General features: G+C 40.5%; 1 protein-coding gene across 16 annotated transcripts in view; it reads left to right on the top strand.

Moving 5' to 3' along the window:
- Nucleotides 1–26,221, top strand: part of LOC139420190 (band 4.1-like protein 3) — a 129,030-nt gene that overhangs the window by 34,005 nt on the left and 68,804 nt on the right. For 13 of the 16 annotated variants that reach the window (XM_071170003.1, XM_071170002.1, XM_071169995.1 and 10 more), the window contains exons 2-3: nt 21,515–21,648; nt 21,971–22,177. In XM_071170003.1, the coding sequence (XP_071026104.1) occupies nt 21,526–21,648; nt 21,971–22,177 (330 nt within the window). In that variant the 5' untranslated portion in view covers nt 21,515–21,525. The remainder of the gene's footprint in view (nt 1–21,514; nt 21,649–21,970; nt 22,178–26,221) is intronic. The other 3 variants (XM_071170004.1, XM_071169999.1, XM_071169996.1) reach the window with 1 other exon arrangement.

Raw genomic sequence — 26,221 nt, 5'->3', positions numbered from 1 at the left:
TGAATAATTCATATTTCTCATTAGTGAAATGGTATTGGCTTTTTTTTGAAGAGGTCATTTGGTGGTGAACATGCCTCGTCAATAATGTTAACTTCATCAGTATTAGGCTATATGAAACGCTCCGCTATTACAATGTCTGTTTTCTTTGCTTTGCCTTCAATGGGGTAGGGTTGCTAGGTTACAGTAGGTGACTCTTTTAATGATACCTAATATTTTTTTTAAATAAAAATTAAACTTTGTTTTTGTAATTGCAATTCTGTTCTCTTAATTTCAGGAAAGTAGTGATTCATGTTTGTGTAGATACCAAGTATTGGACTAATTCCTTATTCATGAGCAGTGTGGTTTTGGTCCATCAATGTAAAATGTGTAAACCCATATAATAATTGGGTTCATCTAAACCATGTCAGCTGATTGGACCTCTCTCCCATCCAGATCAATGTTGCCCTCAAGACTATTTTTCATCTGTCCTTGTCTTATTTAACCTACTTGCACAAAACAGGTTTCTTCCGTGATAGGCCTTAATTACAGAAGTGCAGAGAGGACCTATTAACAAAAAATATATCATTCCCTCGTTATGTTGAGATCACAACTTATTTATCTCATGATCTCTACATAACGAAAGTTGTTTTGTTGAGATCACAACTTATTTATCTCATGATCTTTACATAACGAAAGTTGTTTTGTTGAGATCACAACTTATTTATCTCATGATCTTTACATAACGAAAGTTGTTTTGTTGAGATCACGAGATAAATGAATAATCAAAAATCAAAAATACCACGCGTCATCCATTTATATGTTCAGATTGACGATACCCCCCCCATCAAGGAGCCCTGTGGCTGCATTGATCGCTATGCGCTTGAGGGACATTTAAGCCCTGAACGATGCCTAACAGGCATACTGTCTCCCAGGCTGCATGCCGCCCCCCCAAAACCACAGCCAATCGCATGCAAGGAACAATGTTGCTAACTTGGCTAGTATTGTGAGCTAGCTAACAAGCTAGCTTGTGATCTATGCTGGTTGTTAGCTTGCATAACTGATATGTGTATAATTATAAGGGACACTTCATGTTTTGTGGATAATATTGACATTTACACTGGGCGAGCTCCATTCCTGACAGGCTGATCAGATTCAACTTCAGCCTCAAAGGCGGATAAGTCAGGATGCTGACTTTTAGGCCGTTTTATAGGTCAGGCTCCTTGCAGGCAGATTAGCTGTTAAAGTACTTTATAGACAGATACATATCTGGTCCAGGAGATGAGTTCTATTCCTGGCAGGCTGATCAGACTCAATAGATGTCAGGATGCTGCCTTGTATGCTTTCATATGTAAGGCTCCTTGCAGAATGCCTACAAGGCAGCATCCTGATGTATCAGCCTCTAAGCCTGCTATTGAATCTGATCAAGCTCTGAGGCGGAAATTGAATCTGATCAGCCTGTCAGGAATGAAGCTCACCCAGTGTAAATGTCAATATTATCCATAAAACATGAAGTTTCCCTTACAATTATACACATATCAGTTATGCAAGGCAACAAACAGCATAGATAACACGCTAGTTAGCTAGCTAGGTATCCAGCTAACAAGACTACCTAGCTAACTAGCTAGCTAGGTCACTCGCTCGTTCACAAGACTAGCCAAGTTAGCTGTGTTGTTGCTTTCATGCGATTGGCTGTGGTCTCGGGGGTGGCACACTACCTGAGAGACAGGGCTGCCTGTCAGGCATCGTTCATGGTTTAAATGCCCCATAAGGGCGTAGCTCCCCCACGAGTTCTTAGCTCAAGGTAAGGGACATTTACCTTGCTAACTTTCTAATTTATAAACTGACAATGAGCTCCAAACACAAATGAAAGCATGATGTTAGCATGAAATGTAGCCAAACATCTCTTTGTGTAGCAATCAGTAGAAACGTATGTGTTGGTCCACCGAGGGCTCTGCCGGCTCAGCCATACTGTCAATCTATCAGCAATACGTCACTCCTATTTATAGAGTTTCTCTTGTGATCTCGACATAACGAAGGAATATTTTTTTAAATTCATATGTCCTCTCTGGACTTCCGTACTTGATACAGCGCGTTGTAACAGACATAATCCATGCCGTACATCAACTCCCCCCAGTGCGTTTATTCTTATATTATATATTATATATATTCTTATATTTATTTTATTTATTATTATTAACTCTACCCCCCCCCCCCCCCCCCCCCCCCCCCCCCCCCCTCTCCCTGTGAGGTCTGGGGGAGAATCCTGCCTCTGTGCGGGCTGCTGGCTGGTTAAATTGAAGGGCTCTTTGGTAAAGAGGACCAGCTGCTGCGGTGAACTGGGTAATTGCCTGGAGCGGCTCTCTGAACTCTGCCGGCACACTGCCGGCCCACCGGTACCATTAGTGGAACAGTAAGATTAAGGGAGATGCCATACGGAGAAGAAAGCAATCAAATTGAAGGAGACAATCTGGGCCTTTGGGAGTAATTCAAGAGAGAACAGCAAGGTGGAGGAAGCAAGTGTAAGATAAAATTCTATTTGAAGAGGGGACATAGGCTGTTGGTAGTCTCTGTGCTGTAAATAGAGATAGGAGAAGAAGGGTTCAGATGCTATCTAGTCAGAGGAGTTTGTTTGCTTTTAGATACTTTGAGCATTTGATTGAGACTGCCCGGAGTGCTGAATTGGTGAGGTTTCCACTTCTGTGGCTATTCCATTTTCACCAGAAAACTCAATCAAACGCAGCTTGAGTATTTGAATGAAAACAAACACCATTTGAACCCAGCTGTGTCTGACTTGAAGACAGCCCATAGTTTGATGCTATATGTTCTCTAGAAGAGTCACACAGTACCTCAGGCAGAGAGACAGACTTTTGATAAGTACACTCCGGATACAGTAAGCCAGTAAATGTCAGAGCGGCCATCTTTTTCAAACAGCTGTCTGCATTCCAGCTGTGAGTGGAGAGAAGGCCGCATGCCGGAGATAGTTTCGCTGGGCTGAGTCACAGACTATAGATTGTAGTGTAACAGATCCCAGTACACACAGGGATTCTCTGCACAGCTATGCTCAACCCGGTCTGTATTGACAGCCTTGCTAATTTTAGGCCCCAACTGCGGAGGGAGAGAGGGAGAGAGGGAGAGGGAGAGAGAGAGAGAGGAGAGAGAGAGAGAGAGAGAGAGAGAGAGAGAGAGAGAGAGAGAGGGAGAGGGAGAGGGAGAGGGAGAGAGAGAGAGAGGGAGAGGGAGAGAGAGAATATTAATTCATGCCACAATGGTAGTCCAGAGAGACATTTTCCCCTGGGACTTGTGTGCAAAATACCATACATCAGTTTCCACCAGAGGTTGGAGAAGCTACCCATTTGTTTTAGATAACATGTTATTTTTTGTGGAACTACTGGGTTTTGTCTCTGTGAGGAAATTCTCTTGACTTTCTCCTTTGATCATTGTTGGTTTTTACCTTGCTTCATTGGCCATGAAAGTTGACTAATTCTGCTTGAAATATTTGTACTCCTCTGAGAAATAAATTACCTTCAAATGATGGCTTGAATAATTCATATTTCTGCTTACTACGAAGATAGAGAAATGTCAAATGTTCATGATATTTCAAGCAAATAGACAGTATGGCTACATTTACAACATTTTATGATTATAATTTCCTGTATCAGAAAGGATTTCCTGACCTTCATGGGTGACACGATCTTTCTTGTTTGGCAGTAATGTCTGACTCTGCTGTTGCAATATTAATCCAACAGAAGACTGCTGTGCTGGCCCAAACTCCCTCTGTTCAGCCTGGACTATCTGTAATCCTGCCATAGTAACTGCCACAGCAATGGACACTTTTGTCTTTTTTTTCTCCCAGGCTAATTTTATCACGGTGTAACAATAGTGATTGTGTTTTATGGAAATATGGTGCACAGTAGCCTACATGTTGTATGACATCTCTTCAGTGCTGTATCTTACGTATGCTGTAGTTAGAGCGTATCATTTGGACTGAAGCAATGTCAGCCCATCTTGTATAACTAAGTAGTACTAGTAACACAAGTGTAATGACCACAAAAAAAAAAATGGCTTTTCTCAAGAGTGGAATTGACTTGCTATGGATGGAGGCCATCCTTTTAAGATAAGCCTATAACTCAGGGTCGTATTCCATTTGTCACGTTGGCATAAATGATTCGGGAGACAGGCACAGGAATGCGTAATAGTTTTTTTTATTTGGCCCAAATTGCGGCGTGTCGTGTAAAGGCACGGGGACGAAGACCAAACAAACATGTACACAAAACACGGGATTGAAACCCAAACAAAAGAGTGAGGAGTACCTTGAAAAAAATAACACTAGCACAATGATTACCACATGGGAAGAAACCCATAATCATCTGCGCAATCCACAAGGGCACGAAAGTCCAAAACATACAAGGACATTGGAACAATAATCGACAAGACCATGGAAACCAAAGGGCACATATATACAAATACTAATCAGTGGGAATAGTGTGCGTGATGAAAGTTCCGGAGGGATCCGTGACACCATTAAACCTACAGTAGTAATACGGGGAAGAGAAGAATGTCCTTGCACAGCGAGAAAGCATTTAAAGGGGAATTACACACCAAAACAAAAAATTGTGATTTAAGCATTGACATGGACTCAGAACATCAATTTTCGTTGTTTCTTTATGAATAATTGTAATATTGAGAGTTTAAAAAAAGGCAAATATCCCAAACCAGGAAAAAGAAAACAGAGAAAACAGAATTTGAAAAAACACAAAATATCATTTTATGGGGCCTGTCATACCAAATACTGTTTATGAACCAAAGACATCTCTTGGACCCGGGGAAGACATGCTTGCGACTTGTTTTAGAAAAGGTTGGAGTCCCCTGACGCTGTGTAAATGAAACATTCTTGACTTAGTAGTATTTTTTTGTACATTACACTGTTCAGTCAGAAACAAGGAAGGCATACCTGGGTTTGATTGAATGGGGCTCCTAGAAACTAAGCCCGTTTTCTACTTACCCAGAGTCAGATGAAGTCCTTGGATACCATGTTAATGTCTCTGCTAGCTGTACCAGTAGACTCCCAGTCATTTCTCTAAATGCTAGTTAGCAAAGGCTCACGGAACTACCTTCAAACACAGAGAAATGTTTATTCATATTCATCTGACTCTGGTTAGTAGAAAAATAGTTGAATTGCCCAAAAATACAAATAAAGGACTTAATTTAGGGCTGGGTGGTATACCGTATTTTATGATATACTGGTATTGATGCACGGACCTGTTTGGGTTTTTACTTTACCTTCTATAACGGTATTTAGCCCACCTGTACATCGCCCATCTATGATTTAGCCCAAACAACTACCTCTTTCCCTACTGTATTTATTTATTTATTTTGCTCCTTTGCACCCCATTATTTGTATTTCTACTTTGCACATTCTTCCACTGCAAATCTACCATTCCAGTGTTTTACTTGCTATATTGTATTTACTTTGCCACCATGGCCTTTTTTTGCCTTTACCTCCCTTATCTCACCTCATTTGCTCACATTGTATATAGACTTATTTTTCTATTGTATTATTGACTGTATGTTTGTTTTACTCCATGTGTAACTCTGTGTTGTTGTATGTGTCGAACTGCTTTGCTTTATCTTGACCAGGTCGCAATTGTAAATGAGAACTTGTTCTCAACTTGCCTACCTGGTTAAATAAAGGTGGGGGGGGATGTGGGATGTTTGTTTGATGTGATATACCGTGTGTAAACGTCCGTTTTTATATTTTACTCCGCCACCTGAGTCATCTCTCTGCTCTGGCTTTCTCCATGCCGCTTTCCACACAGACCTAGCCCCGCCCCCCGTCACTCAATGAGCGCATTTGTTGTTCCTCTACCAGGTGACACTTCTGTTCAGTCTGCATGGTCAACGCAGCACATGCAACAATGATGCCGACAACAATGCTGTTTTCACTTTGCTTATTATAAATCCTCTAGCGTTCTATAATTACACTATTCATTTGTGTTTCATACATCTTTTCTTAGCAAGTTGGGTCTAAATCTTGTTAGCCATTAATGTTAATTGCTAGTGTGCTGGCTAGATAGCTAGCAAATACATTTACTGAGTCAGAGCAAATCCAATTAGCTATACATCCTGATAATACCAGTGATGGTGTAGACCCAAATCAGCATGTTGTTTGTGCAACAGTATCTTCTAAAGCAAAGAGGAATACGTGAGGCATGACTATGTTAGCTACTTGAAGTAGCTAAGAGAAAACAATCAATGTAGCCAAAGATTATAGTGTCTCCTAGGAAACGCTTACCAACACTTTGGTCCTAACCTGTCACAATAACTTCTCCCTGGCAATTCCATTGTCATGTCAAACAACACTGTATGCAAAGTGACCACTATCATATTCTTACTAAAATTACAATAGTCATTCTATTTCCAATATTCCAACAGTTCACCTAAGTCTTTTGCTCTAAATCGCAAGACATTGCAACATATGTTTAAAAAAAGGCCTAGATTGTATCGTGCAGCACTACATGGCAGTGTGAAAATGATCTCAAATGAGTGCAGGAAATACAGAATTGATTGATTTTGGGTTGAAGTTGAATTGAACAGTATAAACCAATTAGAATGGAGAAAGACTCATTGAAATGACTTAGAATGAATGTGTTGCAACCTTAGGATCACTCACTACTCATAAAGTACCTTAGGATCACTCACTACTCATAAAGTACCTTAGGGTCACTCACTACTCATAAAGTACCTTAGGGTCACTCACTACTCATAAAGTACCTTAGGATCACTCACTACTCATAAAGTACCTTAGGATCACTCACTACTCATAAAGTACCTTAGGATCACTCACTACTCATAAAGTACCTTAGGATCACTCACTACTCATAAAGTACCTTAGGGTCACTCACTACTCATAAAGTACCTTAGGATCACTCACTACTCATAAAGTACCTTAGGGTCACTCACTACTCATAAAGTACCTTAGTACTCACTACTCATAAAGTACCTTAGTACTCACTAGTCATAAAGTACCTTAGGGTCACTCACTACTCATAAAGTACCTTAGTACTCACTAGTCATAAAGTACCTTAGGGTCACTCACTACTCATAAAGTACCTTAGGGTCACTCACTACTCATAAAGTACCTTAGGATCACTCACTAGTCATAAAGTACCTTAGGGTCACTCACTACTCATAAAGTACCTTAGGGTCACTCACTACTCATAAAGCACATTTAGAACTTATATTATTAAAAAACAAAATACCGTCAAATAATGTCATACCATACATTTTTTTTTAATACCGTGATATGATATTTGGGCCATATAGCCCAGCACTAACTTAATTGCCCAAATCTCTTTAACTCTTAGTGCCTGATTTAATCCCTGACCCTCCATGGAAGAAAGGTGACATGGGGAAAGACAATCCTATGCTTCTTTCAGAGATCTGAAAATATCCCCCAGCACGTCACAGCTATGTTAGAGGATTTTATCGTTCCCTAGGGGTCAGTGGGGCTGTCTCAGAACATATCCCAACATCCCCTCTGGCAGAGTGTTCGGAGTGACTCCCATCATTACCCATCAGCCTCTGAGAAGCGGAGCATGCTGGGGGATATTTTTAGATCTTTGAAAGAAACGAGAGGGGGAGGGAAAAGAAAGGAAACCAAGCTGTTGCCTTCTTGCTGTTTACCAACATTTGTTTGAATTGGTGTAAAAGTGTGATTGAGATGAGATTGTCCTCAGCTTTTGTCAGCTTTTTTCTTCTCTATCACAAATGTTTTCCCAAACTCTAGCAGTGAGGTAAAAGCCTACCCATTGGTTAAAAACAAGAATAAAACGATGGGCTCCAACAAAACTGTCCTGTTAAAAGTGAGAGTATGAGCTGGCTAGGTCCAATTTTCAGTATGGCGATATACACTATATATACAAAAGTATGTGGACACCCCTTCAAATTAGTGGATTTGGCTATTTCAGCCACACCCTTTGCTGACAGGTGTAAAAAATCAAGCACACAACTATGCAATCTCCATAGACAAACATTAGCAGTAGAATGGCTTCACTGAAGAGCTCAGTGACTTTCAACATGGCACCGTCATAGGATGCCACCTTTCCAACAAGTCAGTTTGTCAAATGTCTGCCCTGCTAGAGCTGCCCCAGTCAACTGTAAGTGCTGTTATTGTGAAGTGGAAACGTTTAGGAGCAACACTGGCTCAGCCGCGAAGTTGTAGGCCACCAAGCTCACAGAACGGGAACGCAGAGTGCTGAAGCGCGTAGCGCGTAAAAATCACCTGCCTCTGTTGCAACACTCACTACCGAGTTCCAAACTGCCTCTGGAAGCAACGTCAGCACAAGAACTGTTCGTCTGGAGCTTCATGAAATGGGTTTCCATGGCCGAGCAGCCACACACATGCCTAAGAAAACCATGCTCAATGCCAAGCGTCGGCTGGAGTGGTGTAAAGCTGGCCACCATTGGACTCTGGAACAGTGGAAACGCGTTCTCTGGATTGATGAATCACGCTTCACCATCTGTCAGTCCAACGGACTAATCTAGGTTTGGCGGATGCAGGAGAACGCTACCTGCCCCAATGCACAGTGCCAACTGTAAAGTTTGGTGGAGGAGGAATAATGGTCTGGGGCTGTTTTTCATGGTTCAGGCCCCTCACTTCCAGTGAAGGGAAATCGCCACATCATACAATGGCATTCTAGAGAATTCTGTGCTTCCAACTTTGTGGCAACAGTTTGGGGAAGGCCCTTTCCTGTTTCAGCATGACAATGCCCCCATGCGTGCACAAAGCAATGGCCATACAGAAATGGTCTGTCGAGATCTGTGTGGAAGAACTTGACTGGCCTGCAACCCCATCGAAAACCTTTGGGATGGATTGGAACGCCGACTGCAAGCCAGGCCTAATCGCCCAACATCAGCGCACGACTAATGCTCTTGTGGGAGTCCCCGCAGCAATGTTCCAACATCTAGTGGAAAGCCTTCCCAGAGGAGTGGAGGCTGTTATAACAGCAAAGGGGGGACAAACTCCATATTAATGCCCATGATTTTGGAATGAGATGTTTGACGGGCACTTTTGGCTATTTAGAGTACCACACATAGCATTTCTATGATCCACAAATCCCCGATTTACATTAGAGAGGGTCTGTAGAGCTACACACACACACACACACACACACACACACACACACACACACACACACACACACACACACACACACACACACACACTAACATAGGTAATTTCAGCCTGGACTGTAGCGTTTATTGAGCTCATTCCCTTCACTACTCCTACAGCAGACTCATCACCACTCCTACTGCAAACTCATTACTACTTCTCCAACAGACTCATCATTACTCCTACATCAAACTCATTACTACTCCTCCAACAGACTCATTACTACTCCTACAGCAAACTAATTTCTACTCCTCCAACAGACTCATCACTACTCCTACAGCAAACTCATTACTACTCCTCCAACAGACTCATCACTACTCCTACAGCAAACTCATTACTACTCCTCCAACAGACTCATCACTACTCCTACAGCAGACTCATCACTACTCCTACAGCAGACTCATTACTACTCCTCCAGCAGGCTCATCACTACTCCTACAGCAGACTCATCACTACTCCTACAGCAGACTCATCACTAGTCCTACAGCAGACTCATCACTACTCCTACAGCAGACTCATCACTACTCCTACCTCAGACTGTAGGAGTAGTTAAAAAGGATGTTCCACTCCCCACTTTTACCCTTCCGACTTTACCTTTGGAGAGATATCCATTTCCCCATCAGCACAAATCAACAGGCCACATTTGGGAGTGGTTCATTTCAAAGTCTACTGCTGGTTTAATGTGGCCGTAAATTATTTTAGCTTCTATCCGCTCAAGGACACTCTTTTTACCTCTTTGAATTATCCCCTGACGTTTAGTTCTTTGCCTTGTCAATGGACTATTTTCTGTCATGTTTAGAGAAATGTGTCTATTGTTTTGAAGAAAATACACATTATTTCTCTATATGTTAATTGGAATGGATTATACAATATTTGCAGTCACCGTTAGACTAATGAAGCTAAGGTTATGCAAGTGAGGGAAACGTTGTCTAGTTTTAAAAAAAAAATGGATCATGTTCTAATCTAGATCAGAAATTAGCAATCTTTCTCTAGCATTTTGTTTAATTTGCACAGGCATGCTCATGTCGCCTCTTGTCATAGCTAGTCTGCATCACTTCCCTTCCAGCTTTTACATCCGCTTTGCCCTGAAGCTCGGATATGAAAGAATCACTAAAAGTCATTTTGGAGATTGGTCTTTGGTATTGGCGTTTTTATTGCCTACCAATAGTTTCCATGCCAACGGGGTCCTTCTAGCTGGCCTACTCTAATCTGTCACCTGTTTGGTTGGAATAAACAGAGGGAGAGCTTATGGTGTGACATCATGCTGCCTGGCCAACAGTGCACACTGACCTATATTACAGATAGTCGATTAAACCAAGGGAAGGTTCCACAGGCTTACACCCCACAGAGTCCATTTACAACCCTGTAAGGATAAGCCTTCTGTTGAATGCTCTGGAAAGACTGACTAGGGGATGTGTAGTTGGGTGGACCTCGGCGGTCTTTGTAGTGGCTATTGTTTTGCAATGGTGAGCATTTAATTGAATGAATGCGTTATGAAATGAATGCAGTGAGTTCAACACCAGTTCATGACGTGTTGCTGAGAGTTTGTTTTTGTATAAGGTTCAAACAACTTCAGTGCAACATCGAGTTGGTTTCTCAGTAAAGCACATGGTCTGTTTCAGTAGTACCTGATGAACCCCGTATACTCTGACTGCCACGGGCCGCAGTGGCCAGGGTTGGGTAGGTTAAATGTAATCCGTTAGTTACAGTTACTAGTTACCTGTCCAAAATATGTAATCAGTAACGTAACTTTTGGATTACCCAAACTCAGTAACATTATCTGATTACATTCAGTTACTTTTAGATTACTTTCCCTTTATGAGGCATTAGAAGACAAAAATGTATGTTACTAATTGAACGACATATATTGCAGGATAAATCAATGTTAAAGTTTACATATCTGGCCATATATGGATGTTAAAATTTACTTTATGGGTTGGTTATGTAGGCTTCTTCTAACCCATCGCTTTCTATTGCATATAATAATGCGATTAAATTATATCTTTACATTAAAATCCCTCTCTATCAGAATTACAATAAATGTTATACCCCTTGATCTTCAAGAATAGGACTTGGAAATATGGAAGTAAAGATTAGCCTAATTGTTTTACCTAAGCATAATCCCAAAACAAAGGATTTATTAGCCAGCCCCACTCTGTTGTTTATGATTTTGTTGTAACCACTCTCAGATTAATAGACAGCTGTGCACGCTAGGACTGACCATCCATGATATCAAAATTATTGTTATAACCATGTTATGAGGCTATACAGTGTTTGTTTATATTTACAATGTTTACAAACATTGGAGAAAAACAAGTTTATTTTTTGGGTTCTGATTAGGTATGACAGTTGAATTAAACTCATGTGGCATTTATAAATGATATTCTTCAAGAATCATTGGATATATTTAAATATAATTTATAAGTCCAAAAATGGACACAGCAAATACAGATTGCCCCTTTAAGTGTATCAAAAGCATGCAAGTTTGAGCGTGTGTCCATTAGGCCTATGGATTTATATTTTTATCAGCATGAATTAGATTGAGCAATAAAAGCCCCACTATTATTCCATAGGCTGGGATCCACACTATTATTCCATAGGCTGGGATCCGCACTGTGCATCTGTTACAAGAGCGCATTTTTCACTGGCTGTCCATCTGGTTTCAAAAACAATGATTGACAGGCAGCTTAAAGTTCTTGAATTCAATGATTATTAAGTTTAAATACACATTTAGATTTGTGAACAGCCATCCACAACACCCACAATCCGTGAAGGCCAAATAGCTAAATGAAAGAGCAGCAGTGTGATTCACATCAATGCGCTATGTAGATATCAATAAGAAGTGATGTCCGTATCGCCTGTATGCTAAACCACTGCTGTCATCCTTACCTCCAAGCGTTTATTCAAATTGGATAATCTATGGACGCCAACAGCAGTTGCACCATTACTTGTACATGTCTGTTACTCCCCAACCCTGGTAGGGGCCCTTTGTTGGTGGGGGTGTGTGTGCACCTGTCTTCACCACAATTTGGACAAAACAGTATGTACTTGGGCTTGTCTGATATTTGACACTGTGACTAAAATATTGTTGAAACTGAGTAAAAAAAACGTAAATATTTGGTTCATTGTGGGGTCACTTGTAAAACATCCGTGAGTTAAGAGAAGTGGTTTGAATCATATATTTTTGTCCCATGTTGTGGTTTTGAATCATATATTTTTGTCCCATGTTGTGGTTTGAATCTTATATATTTGTCCCATGTTGTGGTTTGAATCATATATTTTTGTCCCATGTGGTTTGAATCATATATTTTTGTCCCATGTGGTTTGAATCATATATTTTTGTCCCATGTTGTGGTTTGAATCATATGTTTTTGTCCCATGTTGTGGTTTGAATCATATATTTTTGTCCCATGTTGTGGTTTGAATCATATATTTTTGTCCCATGTTGTGGTTTGAATCATATGTTTTTGTCCCATGTTGTGGTTTTGAATCATATATTTTTGTCCCATGTTGTGGTTTGAATCATATATTTTTGTCCCATGTTGTGGTTTTGAATCATATATTTTTGTCCCATGTTGTGGTTTGAATCATATATTTTTGTCCCATGTTGTGGTTTTGAATCATATATTTTTGTCCCATGTTGTTGTTTGAATCATATATTTTTGTCCCATGTTGTGGGTTGAATCATATATTTTTGTCCCATGTTGTGGTTTTGAATCATATATTTTTGTCCCATGTTGTGGGTTGAATCATATATTTTTGTCCCATGTTGTGGTTTTGAATCATATATTTTTGTCCCATGTGGTTTGAATCATATATTTTTGTCCCATGTTGTGGTTTTGAATCATATATTTTTGTCCCATGTTGTGGTTTGAATCATATATTTTTGTCCCATGTGGTTTGAATCATATGTTTTTGTCCCATGTTGTGGTTTGAATCGTATATATTTTTGTCCCATGTTGTGGTTTGAATCATATGTTTTTGTCCCGTGTTGTGGTTTGAATCATATGTTTTTGTCCCATGTTGTGGGTTGAATCGTATATTTTTGTCCCATGTTGTGGTTTGAATCATATGTTTTTGTCCCATGTTGTGGTTTGAATCATATGTTTTTGTCCCATGTTGTGGTTTGAATCATATATTTTTGTCCCATGTTGTGGTTTGAATCATATAGTTTTGTCCCATGTGGTTTGAATCGTATATTTTTGTCCCATGTTGTGGTTTGAATCATATATTTTTGTCCCATGTGGTTTGAATCATATAGTTTTGTCCCATGTTGTGGTTTGAATCATATATTTTTGTCCCATGTGGTTTGAATCATATATTTTTGTCCCATGTGGTTTGAATCATATAGTTTTGTCCCATGTGGTTTGAATCATATATTTTTGTCCCATGTTGTGGTTTGAATCATATATTTTTGTCCCATGTGGTTTGAATCATATATTTTTGTCCCATGTGGTTTGAATCATATAGTTTTGTCCCATGTTGTGGTTTGAATCATATGTTTTTGTCCCATGTGGTTTGAATCATATAGTTTTGTCCCATGTGGTTTGAATCATATGTTTTTGTCCCATGTTGTGGTTTGAATCATATGTTTTTGTCCCATGTTGTGGTTTGAATCATATATTTTTGTCCCATGTGGTTTGAATCATATATTTTTGTCCCATGTGGTTTGAATCATATATTTTTGTCCCATGTTGTGGTTTGAATCATATGTTTTTGTCCCATGTTGTGGTTTGAATCATATATTTTTGTCCCATGTTGTGGTTTCAATCATATATTTTTGTCCCATGTTGTGGTTTGAATCATATATTTTTGTCCCATGTTGTGGTTTTGAATCATATATTTTTGTCCCATGTTGTGGTTTTGAATCATATATTTTTGTCCCATGTTGTGGTTTGAATCATATATTTTTGTCCCATGTTGTGGTTTTGAATCATATATTTTTGTCCCATGTTGTGGTTTGAATCATATATTTTTGTCCCATGTTGTGGGTTGAATCATATATTTTTGTCCCATGTTGTGGTTTTGAATCATATATTTTTGTCCCATGTTGTGGGTTGAATCATATATTTTTGTCCCATGTTGTGGTTTTGAATCATATATTTTTGTCCCATGTGGTTTGAATCATATATTTTTGTCCCATGTTGTGGTTTTGAATCATATATTTTTGTCCCATGTTGTGGTTTGAATCATATATTTTTGTCCCATGTGGTTTGAATCATATATTTTTGTCCCATGTTGTGGTTTGAATCATATGTTTTTGTCCCATGTTGTGGTTTGAATCGTATATATTTTTGTCCCATGTTGTGGTTTGAATCATATGTTTTTGTCCCATGTTGTGGTTTGAATCATATGTTTTTGTCCCATGTTGTGGGTTGAATCGTATATTTTTGTCCCATGTTGTGGTTTTGAATCATATATTTTTGTCCCATGTTGTGGTTTGAATCGTATATATTTTTGTCCCATGTTGTGGTTTGAATCATATGTTTTTGTCCCATGTTGTGGTTTGAATCATATGTTTTTGTCCCATGTTGTGGTTTGAATCATATATTTTTGTCCCATGTTGTGGTTTGAATCATATAGTTTTGTCCCATGTGGTTTGAATCGTATATTTTTGTCCCATGTTGTGGTTTGAATCATATAGTTTTGTCCCATGTTGTGGTTTGAATCATATGTTTTTGTCCCATGTTGTGGTTTGAATCATATGTTTTTGTCCCATGTTGTGGTTTGAATCATATATTTTTGTCCCATGTTGTGGTTTGAATCATATAGTTTTGTCCCATGTGGTTTGAATCGTATATTTTTGTCCCATGTTGTGGTTTGAATCATATATTTTTGTCCTATGTGGTTTGAATCATATAGTTTTGTCCCATGTTGTGGTTTGAATCATATATTTTTGTCCCATGTGGTTTGAATCATATATTTTTGTCCCATGTGGTTTGAATCATATAGTTTTGTCCCATGTGGTTTGAATCATATATTTTTGTCCCATGTGGTTTGAATCATATATTTTTGTCCCATGTTGTGGTTTGAATCATATATTTTTGTCCCATGTGGTTTGAATCATATATTTTTGTCCCATGTGGTTTGAATCATATAGTTTTGTCCCATGTTGTGGTTTGAATCATATGTTTTTGTCCCATGTGGTTTGAATCATATAGTTTTGTCCCATGTGGTTTGAATCATATGTTTTTGTCCCATGTTGTGGTTTGAATCATATGTTTTTGTCCCATGTTGTGGTTTGAATCATATATTTTTGTCCCATGTGGTTTGAATCATATATTTTTGTCCCATGTGGTTTGAATCATATATTTTTGTCCCATGTTGTGGTTTGAATCATATGTTTTTGTCCCATGTTGTGGTTTGAATCATATATTTTTGTCCCATGTTGTGGTTTCAATCATATATTTTTGTCCCATGTTGTGGTTTGAATCATATATTTTTGTCCCATGTTGTGGTTTTGAATCATATATTTTTGTCCCATGTTGTGGTTTGAATCATATATTTTTGTCCCATGTTGTGGTTTTGAATCATATATTTTTGTCCCATGTTGTGGTTTGAATCATATATTTTTGTCCCATGTTGTGGTTTTGAATCATATATTTTTGTCCCATGTTGTGGTTTGAATCATATATTTTTGTCCCATGTTGTGGGTTGAATCATATATTTTTGTCCCATGTTGTGGTTTTGAATCATATATTTTTGTCCCATGTTGTGGGTTGAATCATATATTTTTGTCCCATGTTGTGGTTTTGAATCATATATTTTTGTCCCATGTGGTTTGAATCATATATTTTTGTCCCATGTTGTGGTTTTGAATCATATATTTTTGTCCCATGTTGTGGTTTGAATCATATATTTTTGTCCCATGTGGTTTGAATCATATATTTTTGTCCCATGTTGTGGTTTGAATCATATGTTTTTGTCCCATGTTGTGGTTTGAATCGTATATATTTTTGTCCCATGTTGTGGTTTGAATCATATGTTTTTGTCCCATGTTGTGGTTTGAATCATATGTTTTTGTCCCATGTTGTGGGTTGAATCGTATATTTTTGTCCCATGTTGTGGTTTTGAATCATATATTTTTGTCCCATGTTGTGGTTTGAATCGTATATATTTTTGTCCCATGTTGTGGTTTGAATCATATATTTTTGTCCCATGTTGTGGTTTGAATCATATGTTTTTGTCCCATGTTGTGGTTTGAATCATATATTTTTGTCCCATGTTGTGGTTTGAATCATATAGTTTTGTCCCATGTGGTTTGAATCTTATATTTTTGTCCCATGTTGTGGTTTGAATCATATATTTTTGTCCCATGTGGTTTGAATCATATATTTTTGTCCCATGTTGTGGTTTGAATCATATATTTTTGTCCCATGTGGTTTGAATCATATATTTTTGTCCCATGTGGTTTGAATCATATAGTTTTGTCCCATGTGGTTTGAATCATATATTTTTGTCCCATGTGGTTTGAATCATATATTTTTGTCCCATGTTGTGGTTTGAATCATATATTTTTGTCCCATGTGGTTTGAATCATGTATTTTTGTCCCATGTGGTTTGAATCATATAGTTTTGTCCCATGTTGTGGTTTGAATCATATGTTTTTGTCCCATGTGGTTTGAATCATATAGTTTTGTCCCATGTGGTTTGAATCATATGTTTTTGTCCCATGTTGTGGTTTGAATCATATGTTTTTGTCCCATGTTGTGGTTTGAATCATATATTTTTGTCCCATGTGGTTTGAATCATATATTTTTGTCCCATGTGGTTTGAATCATATAGTTTTGTCCCATGTGGTTTGAATCATATATTTTTGTCCCATGTGGTTTGAATCATATATTTTTGTCCCATGTGGTTTGAATCATATATTTTTGTCCCATGTTGTGGTTTGAATCATATATTTTTGTCCCATGTTGTGGTTTGAATCATATATTTTTGTCCCATGTTGTGGTTTGAATCATATATTTTTGTCCCATGTTGTGGTTTGAATCATATATTTTTGTCCCATGTTGTGTTTTGAATCATATATTTTTGTCCCATGTTGTGGTTTGAATCATATATTTTTGTCCCATGTTGTGGTTTGAATCATATATTTTTGTCCCATGTTGTGGTTTGAATCATATATTTTTGTCCCATGTTGTGGTTTGAATCGTATATATTTTTGTCCCATGTTGTGGTTTGAATCATATATTTTTGTCCCATGTTGTGGTTTGAATCATATGTTTTTGTCCCATGTTGTGGTTTGAATCATATGTTTTTGTCCCATGTGGTTTGAATCGTATATATTTTTGTCCCATGTTGTGGTTTGAATCATATAGTTTTGTCCCATGTGGTTTGAATCATATATTTTTGTCCCATGTGGTTTGAATCATATATTTTTGTCCCATGTGGTTTGAATCATATATTTTTGTCCCATGTTGTGGTTTGAATCATATAGTTTTGTCCCATGTGGTTTGAATCGTATATATTTTTGTCCCATGTGGTTTGAATCATATATTTTTGTCCCATGTGATTTGAATCGTATGTTTTTGTCCCATGTTGTGGTTTGAATCATATATTTTTGTCCCATGTTGTGGTTTGAATCATATATTTTTGTCCCATGTTGTGGTTTGAATCGTATATATTTTTGTCCCATGTTGTGGTTTGAATCATATATTTTTGTCCCATGTGGTTTGAGTCATATATTTTTGTCCCATGTGGTTTGAATCGTATGTTTTTGTCCCATGTTGTGGTTTGAATCATATGTTTTTGTCCCATGTGGTTTGAATCATATATTTTTGTCCCATGTTGTGGTTTGAATCGTATATATTTTTGTCCCATGTTGTGGTTTGAATCATATATTTTTGTCCCATGTGGTTTGAATCATATATTTTTGTCCCATGTGGTTTGAATCGTATGTTTTTGTCCCATGTTGTGGTTTGAATCATATGTTTTTGTCCCATGTGGTTTGAATCATATATTTTTGTCCCATGTTGTGGTTTGAATCGTATATATTTTTGTCCCATGTTGTGGTTTGAATCATATGTTTTTGTCCCATGTTGTGGTTTGAATCATATATTTTTGTCCCATGTTGTGGTTTGAATCATATAGTTTTGTCCCATGTGGTTTGAATCATATAGTTTTGTCCCATGTTGTGGTTTGAATCATATAGTTTTGTCCCATGTTGTGGTTTGAATCGTATAGTTTTGTCCCATGTGGTTTGAATCATATATTTTTGTCCCATGTTGTGGTTTGAATCATATATTTTTGTCCCATGTGGTTTGAATCGTATATATTTTTGACCCATGTTGTGGTTTGAATCATATAGTTTTGTCCCATGTTGTGGTTTGAATCATATATTTTTGTCCCATGTGGTTTGAATCATATATTTTTGTCCCATGTTGTGGTTTGAATCATATATTTTTGACCCATGTTGTGGTTTGAATCATATAGTTTTGTCCCATGTGGTTTGAATCATATATTTTTGTCCCATGTGGTTTGAATCATATATTTTTGTCCCATGTTGTGGTTTGAATCGTATGTTTTTGTCCCATGTTGTGGTTTGAATCATATGTTTTTGTCCCATGTGGTTTGAATCGTATATATTTTTGTCCCATGTTGTGGTTTGAATCATATGTTTTTGTCCCATGTTGTGGTTTGAATCATATATTTTTGTCCCATGTTGTGGTTTGAATCATATTGTTTTGTCCCATGTGTTTTGAATCATATAGTTTTGTCCCATGTTGTGGTTTGAATCATATAGTTTTGTCCCATGTTGTGGTTTGAATCATATATTTTTGTCCCATGTGGTTTGAATCATATATTTTTGTCCCATGTTGTGGTTTGAATCATATATTTTTGACCCATGTTGTGGTTTGAATCATATAGTTTTGTCCCATGTGGTTTGAATCATATATTTTTGTCCCATGTGGTTTGAATCATATATTTTTGTCCCATGTTGTGGTTTGAATCATATGTTTTTGTCCCATGTTGTGGTTTGAATCATATATTTTTGTCCCATGTTGTGGTTTGAATCATATATTTTTGTCCCATGTTGTGGTTTGAATCATATATTTTTGTCCCATGTTGTGGTTTGAATCATATATTTTTGTCCCATGTTGTGGTTTGAATCATATATTTTTGCCCCATGTTGTGGTTTGAATCATATGTTTTTGTCCCATGTGGTTTGAATCATATATTTTTGTCCCATGTTGTGGTTTGAATCATATATTTTTGTCCCATGTTGTGGTTTGAATCATATATTTTTGTCCCATGTTGTGGTTTGAATCATATATTTTTGTCCCATGTTGTGGTTTGAATCATAAATTTTTGTCCCATGTTGTGGGGCACATAGAACTTTACCTATGACTGACAGGGCATCAACAGCTATGACAACCCTGCCACAGGCATGTGTGTGCGTGTGTGAGCGTGTCCGTCCGTCTGTCCAGCCATGCAGGCCAAAGTTCACATACTAGCGTCTCCCTCGCAGATTCATTACAGCATGGATACGTCATGAATGACACTAATACATATTTACAGTGATTAATGTGTTGTTAGCACACAGGAATCATAAAATGGTAATAAGTTGTTGATATGGTGTCAAATGAACTGTAATGGACTGAAGTGGTTTTTTGGTTTGTTTTTGGAAATAAGCATTTTATATTTTTACCTTACTTTGTCCTTTAAGACAGCTGAATATATCTGACCAGTACTTATCTGACCAGAACTTATCTGACTAGTACTTATCTGACTAGTAGTTATTGACCAGTAGTTATCTGACCAGTAGTTATTTGACCAGTAGTTATTTGACCAGTAGTTATCTGACCAGTACTTATCTGACCAGAACTTATCTGACTAGTACTTATCTGACCAGTAGTTATCTGACCAGTAGTTATTTGACCAGTACTTATCTGACTAGTACTTATCTGACTAGTAGTTATCTGACCAGTAGTTATCTGACCAGTAGTTATTTGACCAGTAGTTATTTGACCAGTACTTATCTGACCAGAACTTATCTGACTAGTAGTTATCTGACCAGTAGTTATTTGACCAGTAGTTATCTGACCAGTAGTTATTTGACTAGTAGTTATTTGACCAGTAGTTATTTGACTAGTAGTTATTGACCAGTAGTTATTTGACCAGTAGTTATTGACCAGTAGTTATCTGACCAGTACTTATTGACCAGTAGTTATTTGACTAGTAGTTATTGACCAGTAGTTATCTGACTAGTAGTTATTTGACCAGTAGTTATTTGACCAGTAGTTATTGACCAGTAGTTATCTGACCAGTACTTATTGACCAGTAGTTATCTGACCAGTAGTTATCTGACTAGTAGTTATCTGACCAGTAGTTATTGACCAGTAGTTATCTGACCAGTACTTATTGACCAGTAGTTATCTGACCAGTAGTTATTTGACCAGTAGTGTGTACTCAGTGGAACCCATATGCACAAAGTCATTTTATGGTTTGCCGACAGAAAATGGCAGCCATCTTTTTGCGTGTCAAAAATATAGTACTGTAAATTGTAGTGGACTGCTATAGTTGCCAGTTACACGTGACTTTATTTACATTTGAAAGACACTTGGGGAAAACTGACGGACTGTCTCAATGACACATTGAGAGATATTAGTGCTGGGGTGAGTGGGAGTTTCTCACAACTCTTCAATCATTTTAATCACAGTTTAATCACTGCTGTCTCAAACAAGCTTTATTACAGAGAGAAGAACTGTAGTGGCACCTCTGTTTCAACCTTGAAGATCTGTCAAATACATCAGTAGTCAAATCAATGCTGACTTTCACATCAAGTGTTTATTATCATGGCAGCTGCCCTAGATATGTTTGGCATTGGCAGGGAGGAATTGTACTTCATGCAGGTTGTTCTTGATTTATCCCATATTCATCTTTCGACACATAAGGAAGTGCTCCTCAGATGGACGATGTGGTGGTTGTCAATATGATGATATCCCTGCATTGCTGTACACTCTTAGATAAAAGGGTTCCGAAAGGGTTCTTTCAGCTGTCCCCATAGGATAACTTTTTTTGGTTCCAGGTAGAACTCTTTGGGTTCCATGTTGAACCCTATGTGGAAACCTTTTGTAACTCAAAAGGGTTCTGCTTGGAACCAAAACGATTCTATCTGGAACCAAAAAGGGTTCTTCAAAGGGTTATCCTATGGGGACAGCCCGAAGAACCCTTTCTGTTTCAGGTAGCACTTTATATCTAAGAGCGTAAGCTGTCATTTTGAATCTATGCACAGAGTATTCAGTTTATTATTATAGCGTATTCTTATAAACGAGTTGTATAAGGGCAATGTGTTGTACCTGTTTTCTCCGTCCAAATTCTCCCGTCTCATGTTGTGTGTTTTTATTTCCTGTGTCGTAGGGTGAATCGCCATGACGACAGAACCAAATTCAGAGTCTAGCGCGGACCAGCAGGAGGTCAGTGCGGCTCCGCCACTGGAGGCGGACTCTTTTCCCCCGGCTGCCGCCCACAGCACGCCTGTCAGGAAAGAGCAGGTTAGCCACACCCACAAAATACGCACCGTCATCGTCATACAGGAAGTGAATTAGGAAAAGGCTTTTATATTCGATTTAAATGGTTGAATTTGAATGGAAGTCACATAAACATTTGATACAATATCAAACACCCACATGATAATAAACAAGTGTCCAAATATTTTCTCTGAACTTTCCTGTCAGATTTATCCGGCAAACCAACTATTTATTCCACTTCACCATTCGTGTCACAGCATGTTTGGTCCAAAACAACACATGATCATAATCATAGCTCTTCAACATGCCCACGGCGCTGTGTTAAAACACGTGCCCCCCTGTCCAGAACGGCGACGAGAGAGCGGAGGGAGGCGTGGTCCCACAGGGGAATCAGCTGGAGCCATCGCAGGCGGAGGAGGACAGGACCTCGTACAGGTCGTCCACCAGTAAGCTGTCCAGGTCTCCCGGTGGAGGACGGAGTGTCCGCAGCGCCAGGAACATGCAGTGCAAGGTCACCCTGCTTGATGGCTCCGCCTACACCTGCATGGTGGAGGTGGGTTTGTTTCGCTGTTTGGGGAGAGGAGTTTAGGAGGTAGGTTTTTATTTATTTAAAATTATTTCACTTTTATTTAACCAGGTAAGTCAGTTAAGAACAAATTCCTATTTACAATGACGGCCTTCACTGGCCAAACCCTAACGACGCTGGGCCTATTGTGCGCCGCCCTATGGGACTCCCAATCATGGCTGGTTGTGAAACAGTAGGTGGGTTGGTGTGTGTGGTGGGATGGGTTTGAGTGTATGTATGTGGGGATGTACTGTGTGTGTGTGTGTGTGTGTGTGTGTGTGTGTGTGTGTGTGTGTGTGTGTGTGTGTGTGTGTGTGTGTGTGTGTGTGTGTGTGGCAGAGTTCACCAGGGATAGAGATGGAGTGGTCAGAGACGGCAGGACCTTAGTGTATCAAAGTTAGTCTCACTGATATTTCTTTATTTAACCTTTATTTTATCAGGGAGTCATACTGAGACTGAGATCTCTTTATTTTATCAGGGAGTCATACTGAGACTGAGATCTCTTTATTTTATCAGGGAGTCATCCTGAGACTGAGATCTCTTTATTTTATCAGGGAGTCATACTGAGACTGAGATCTCTTTATTTTATCAGGGAGTCATACTGAGACTGAGATCTCTTTATTTTATCAGGGAGTCATACTGAGACTGAGATCTCTTTATTTTATCAGGGAGTCATACTGAGACTGAGATCTCTTTATTTTATCAGGGAGTCATACTGAGACTGAGATCTCTTTATTTTATCAGGGAGTCATACTGAGACTGAGATCTATTTATTTTATCAGGGAGTCATACTGAGACTGAGATATCTTTATTTTATCAGGGAGTCATACTGAGACTGAGATCTCTTTATTTTACTCATACTGAGACTGAGATCTTCTTATTTTATCAGGGAGTCATACTGAGACTGAGATCTCTTTATTTTATCAGGGAGTCATACTGAGACTGAGATCTCTTTATTTTATCAGGGAGTCATACTGAGACTGAGATCTCTTTATTTTATCAGGGAGTCATACTGAGACTGAGATCTCTTTGACAGATGAACCCTGAAAAATACAAGTTGGCTTGAGGTTATTTTTTATCATGCTGACTCAATGACCTTTCCTTCTACAAATTCACCAGTTTACAGGATGGGTGGACATGAATCGTATTGTTCTGTTAGAAGCTCATCTATATGCATGGCTCTTCCTTCTATTTCCTGTATTCTCTGATCTTAACATAATTAAAGACTATGGATTTGACTCTGCTTTAAACAGTAAACTCCCCTTAGACCTAATACTGTCTGTTTACATTGATAAACACCCCTTAGACCTAATACTGTCTGTTTACATTGATAAACACCCCTTAGACCTAATACTGTCTGTTTACATTGATAAACACCCCTTAGACCTAATACTGTCTGTTTACATTGATAAACACCCCTTAGACCTAATACTGTCTGTTTACATTGATAAACACCCCTTAGACCTAATACTGTCTGTTTACATTGATAAACACCCCTTAGACCTAATACTGTCTGTTTACATTGATAAACACCCCTTAGACCTAATACTGTCTGTTTATATTGATAAACACCCCTTAGACCTAATACTGTCTGTTTACATTGATAAACACCCCTTAGACCTAATACTGTCTGTTTACATTGATAAACACCCCTTAAAATACTGTCTGTTTACATTGATAAACCCCCTTAGACCTAATACTGTCTGTTTACATTGATAAACTCCCCTTACCTAATACTGTCTGTTTACATTGATAAACACCCCTTAATAATACTGTCTGTTTACATTGATAAACACCCCTGCCTAATACTGTCTGTTTACATTTAAAATAAACACCCCTTAGACCTAATACTGTCTGTTTACATTGATAAACACCCCTTAGACCTAATACTGTCTGTTTACATTGATAAACACCCCTTAGACCTAATACTGTCTGTTTACATTGATAAACACCCCTGCCCCCACCACGTCTAGAGACAGAGCTTTTGGGGTCAATTTGACGTTTTGCTTCTAAGCAGACGTTATCCGTCACTCTGTATAAATCTGTCCTGTCCTATATATTTAATGTTTTGTCTCCAGAGACTCTGTTCTGTAGCTTCCAGCAAACTCTGTCAGACAAAAACTGGAGAGAAACCAATCTACTTAGTGCAGTTTGAGCCCTAGGCTGGATTTAGACAGATTAGTCAGAACGTCCAATGGAAAAAGATGATAGAGCATTGTGGCCGGTTGGCCCAGTCGTTCGGTTGGTCGCTTGGTGTTGGTGGCCATGGGAATGTGACACGGCGGAGAGAGGGGTGTGGCCCCGGGCTTAATGTGCTGCAGTGATAATTGACTGGCTCTGTTCCCAGCAGAGAGGACAGAGGAGAGATGTGGGTGGGTGGGGGGGGGGGGGGGCAGGGGGAAGAGAGATGGCAGGGGGAAGAGAGAGGGGGCAGGGGGACGAGTGAGGGGGGCAGGGGGAAGAGAGGGGGGCAGGGGGAGGGAGAGAGGGGGCAGAGGGAGGAGTGAGGGGGAGCAGGGGGGAAGATAGAGGGGGGCAGGGGGAAGAGAGAGAGGGGGGCAGGGGGAAGAGAGATCGGGGCAGGGGGAAGAGAGAGAGGGGGCAGGGGGAAGAGAGAGGGGGGCAGGGGTGAGAGGGGGCAGAGGGAGGAGTGAGGGGGAGCAGCAGGGGGAAGAGAGAGAGGTGGCAAGGGAAGAGAGAGAGGTGGCAGGGGGAAGAGAGAGGGGGCAGAGGGAGGAGTGAGGGGGAGCAGGGGGGAAGAGAGAGAGGTGGCAGGGGAAGAGAGAGAGGGGGCAGGGGCAAGAGAGAGAGGGGGCAGGGTGAAGAGAGCGGGGGCAGGGGGAAGAGAGAGAGGGGTCAGGGGGACGAGTGAGGGGGCAGGGGGAAGAGAGAGGGGGGCAGGGGGAGGGAGAGAGGGGGCAGAGGGAGGAATGAGGGGGAGCAGGGGGGAAGAGAGAGGGGGGCAGGGGGAAGAGAGAGAGGTGGCAGGGGGAAGAGAGAGAGGTGGCAGGGGGAAGAGAGAGGGGGCAGGGGGAAGAGAGAGGGGGGCAGGGGGAGGGAGAGAGGGGGCAGAGGGAGGAATGAGGGGGAGCAGGGGGAAGAGAGAGGGGGGCAGGGGGAAGAGAGAGAGGTGGCAGGGGGAAGAGAGAGAGGTGGCAGGGGGAAGAGAGAGGGGGCAGGGGGAAGAGAGAGGGGGGCAGGGGGAGGGAGAGAGGGGGCAGAGGGAGGAATGAGGGGGAGCAGGGGGGAAGAGAGAGGGGGGCAGGGGGAGGGAGAGAGGGGGCAGAGGGAGGAGTGAGGGGGAGCAGGGGGGAAGATAGAGGGGGGCAGGGGGAAGAGAGAGAGGGGGGCAGGGGGAAGAGAGATCGGGGCAGGGGGAAGAGAGAGAGGGGGCAGGGGGAAGAGAGAGGGGGCAGGGGGAAGAGAGAGGGGGGCAGGGGGAGGGAGAGAGGGGGGCAGGGGGAAGAGAGAGAGGGGGGCAGGGGGAAGAGAGATCGGGGCAGGGGGAAGAGAGAGAGGGGGCAGGGGGAAGAGAGAGGGGGCAGGGGGAAGAGAGAGGGGGGCAGGGGGAGGGAGAGAGGGGGCAGAGGGAGGAGTGAGGGGGAGCAGGGGGAAGAGAGAGGGGGGCAGGGGGAAGAGAGAGAGGTGGCAGGGGGAAGAGAGAGGGGGCAGGGGGAAGAGAGAGGGGGCAGAGGGGGGAGTGAGGGGGAGCAGGGGGGAAGAGAGAGAGGTGGCAAGGGAAGAGAGAGAGGTGGCAGGGGGAAGAGAGAGGGGGCAGAGGGAGGAGTGAGGGGGAGCAGGGGGGAAGAGAGAGAGGTGGCAGGGGAAGAGAGAGAGGGGGCAGGGGCAAGAGAGAGAGGGGGCAGGGTGAAGAGAGCGGGGGCAGGGGGAAGAGAGAGAGGGGTCAGGGGGACGAGTGAGGGGGCAGGGGGAAGAGAGAGGGGGGCAGGGGGAGGGAGAGAGGGGGCAGAGGGAGGAATGAGGGGGAGCAGGGGGAAGAGAGAGGGGGGCAGGGGGAAGAGAGAGAGGTGG

Source organism: Oncorhynchus clarkii, chromosome 11, assembly GCF_045791955.1.
Source record: "Oncorhynchus clarkii lewisi isolate Uvic-CL-2024 chromosome 11, UVic_Ocla_1.0, whole genome shotgun sequence".
Taxonomy (NCBI): domain Eukaryota; kingdom Metazoa; phylum Chordata; class Actinopteri; order Salmoniformes; family Salmonidae; genus Oncorhynchus; species Oncorhynchus clarkii.
Note: the sequence above shows the minus strand (reverse complement) of the source record. Positions and strands in the feature narration are given on the sequence as shown.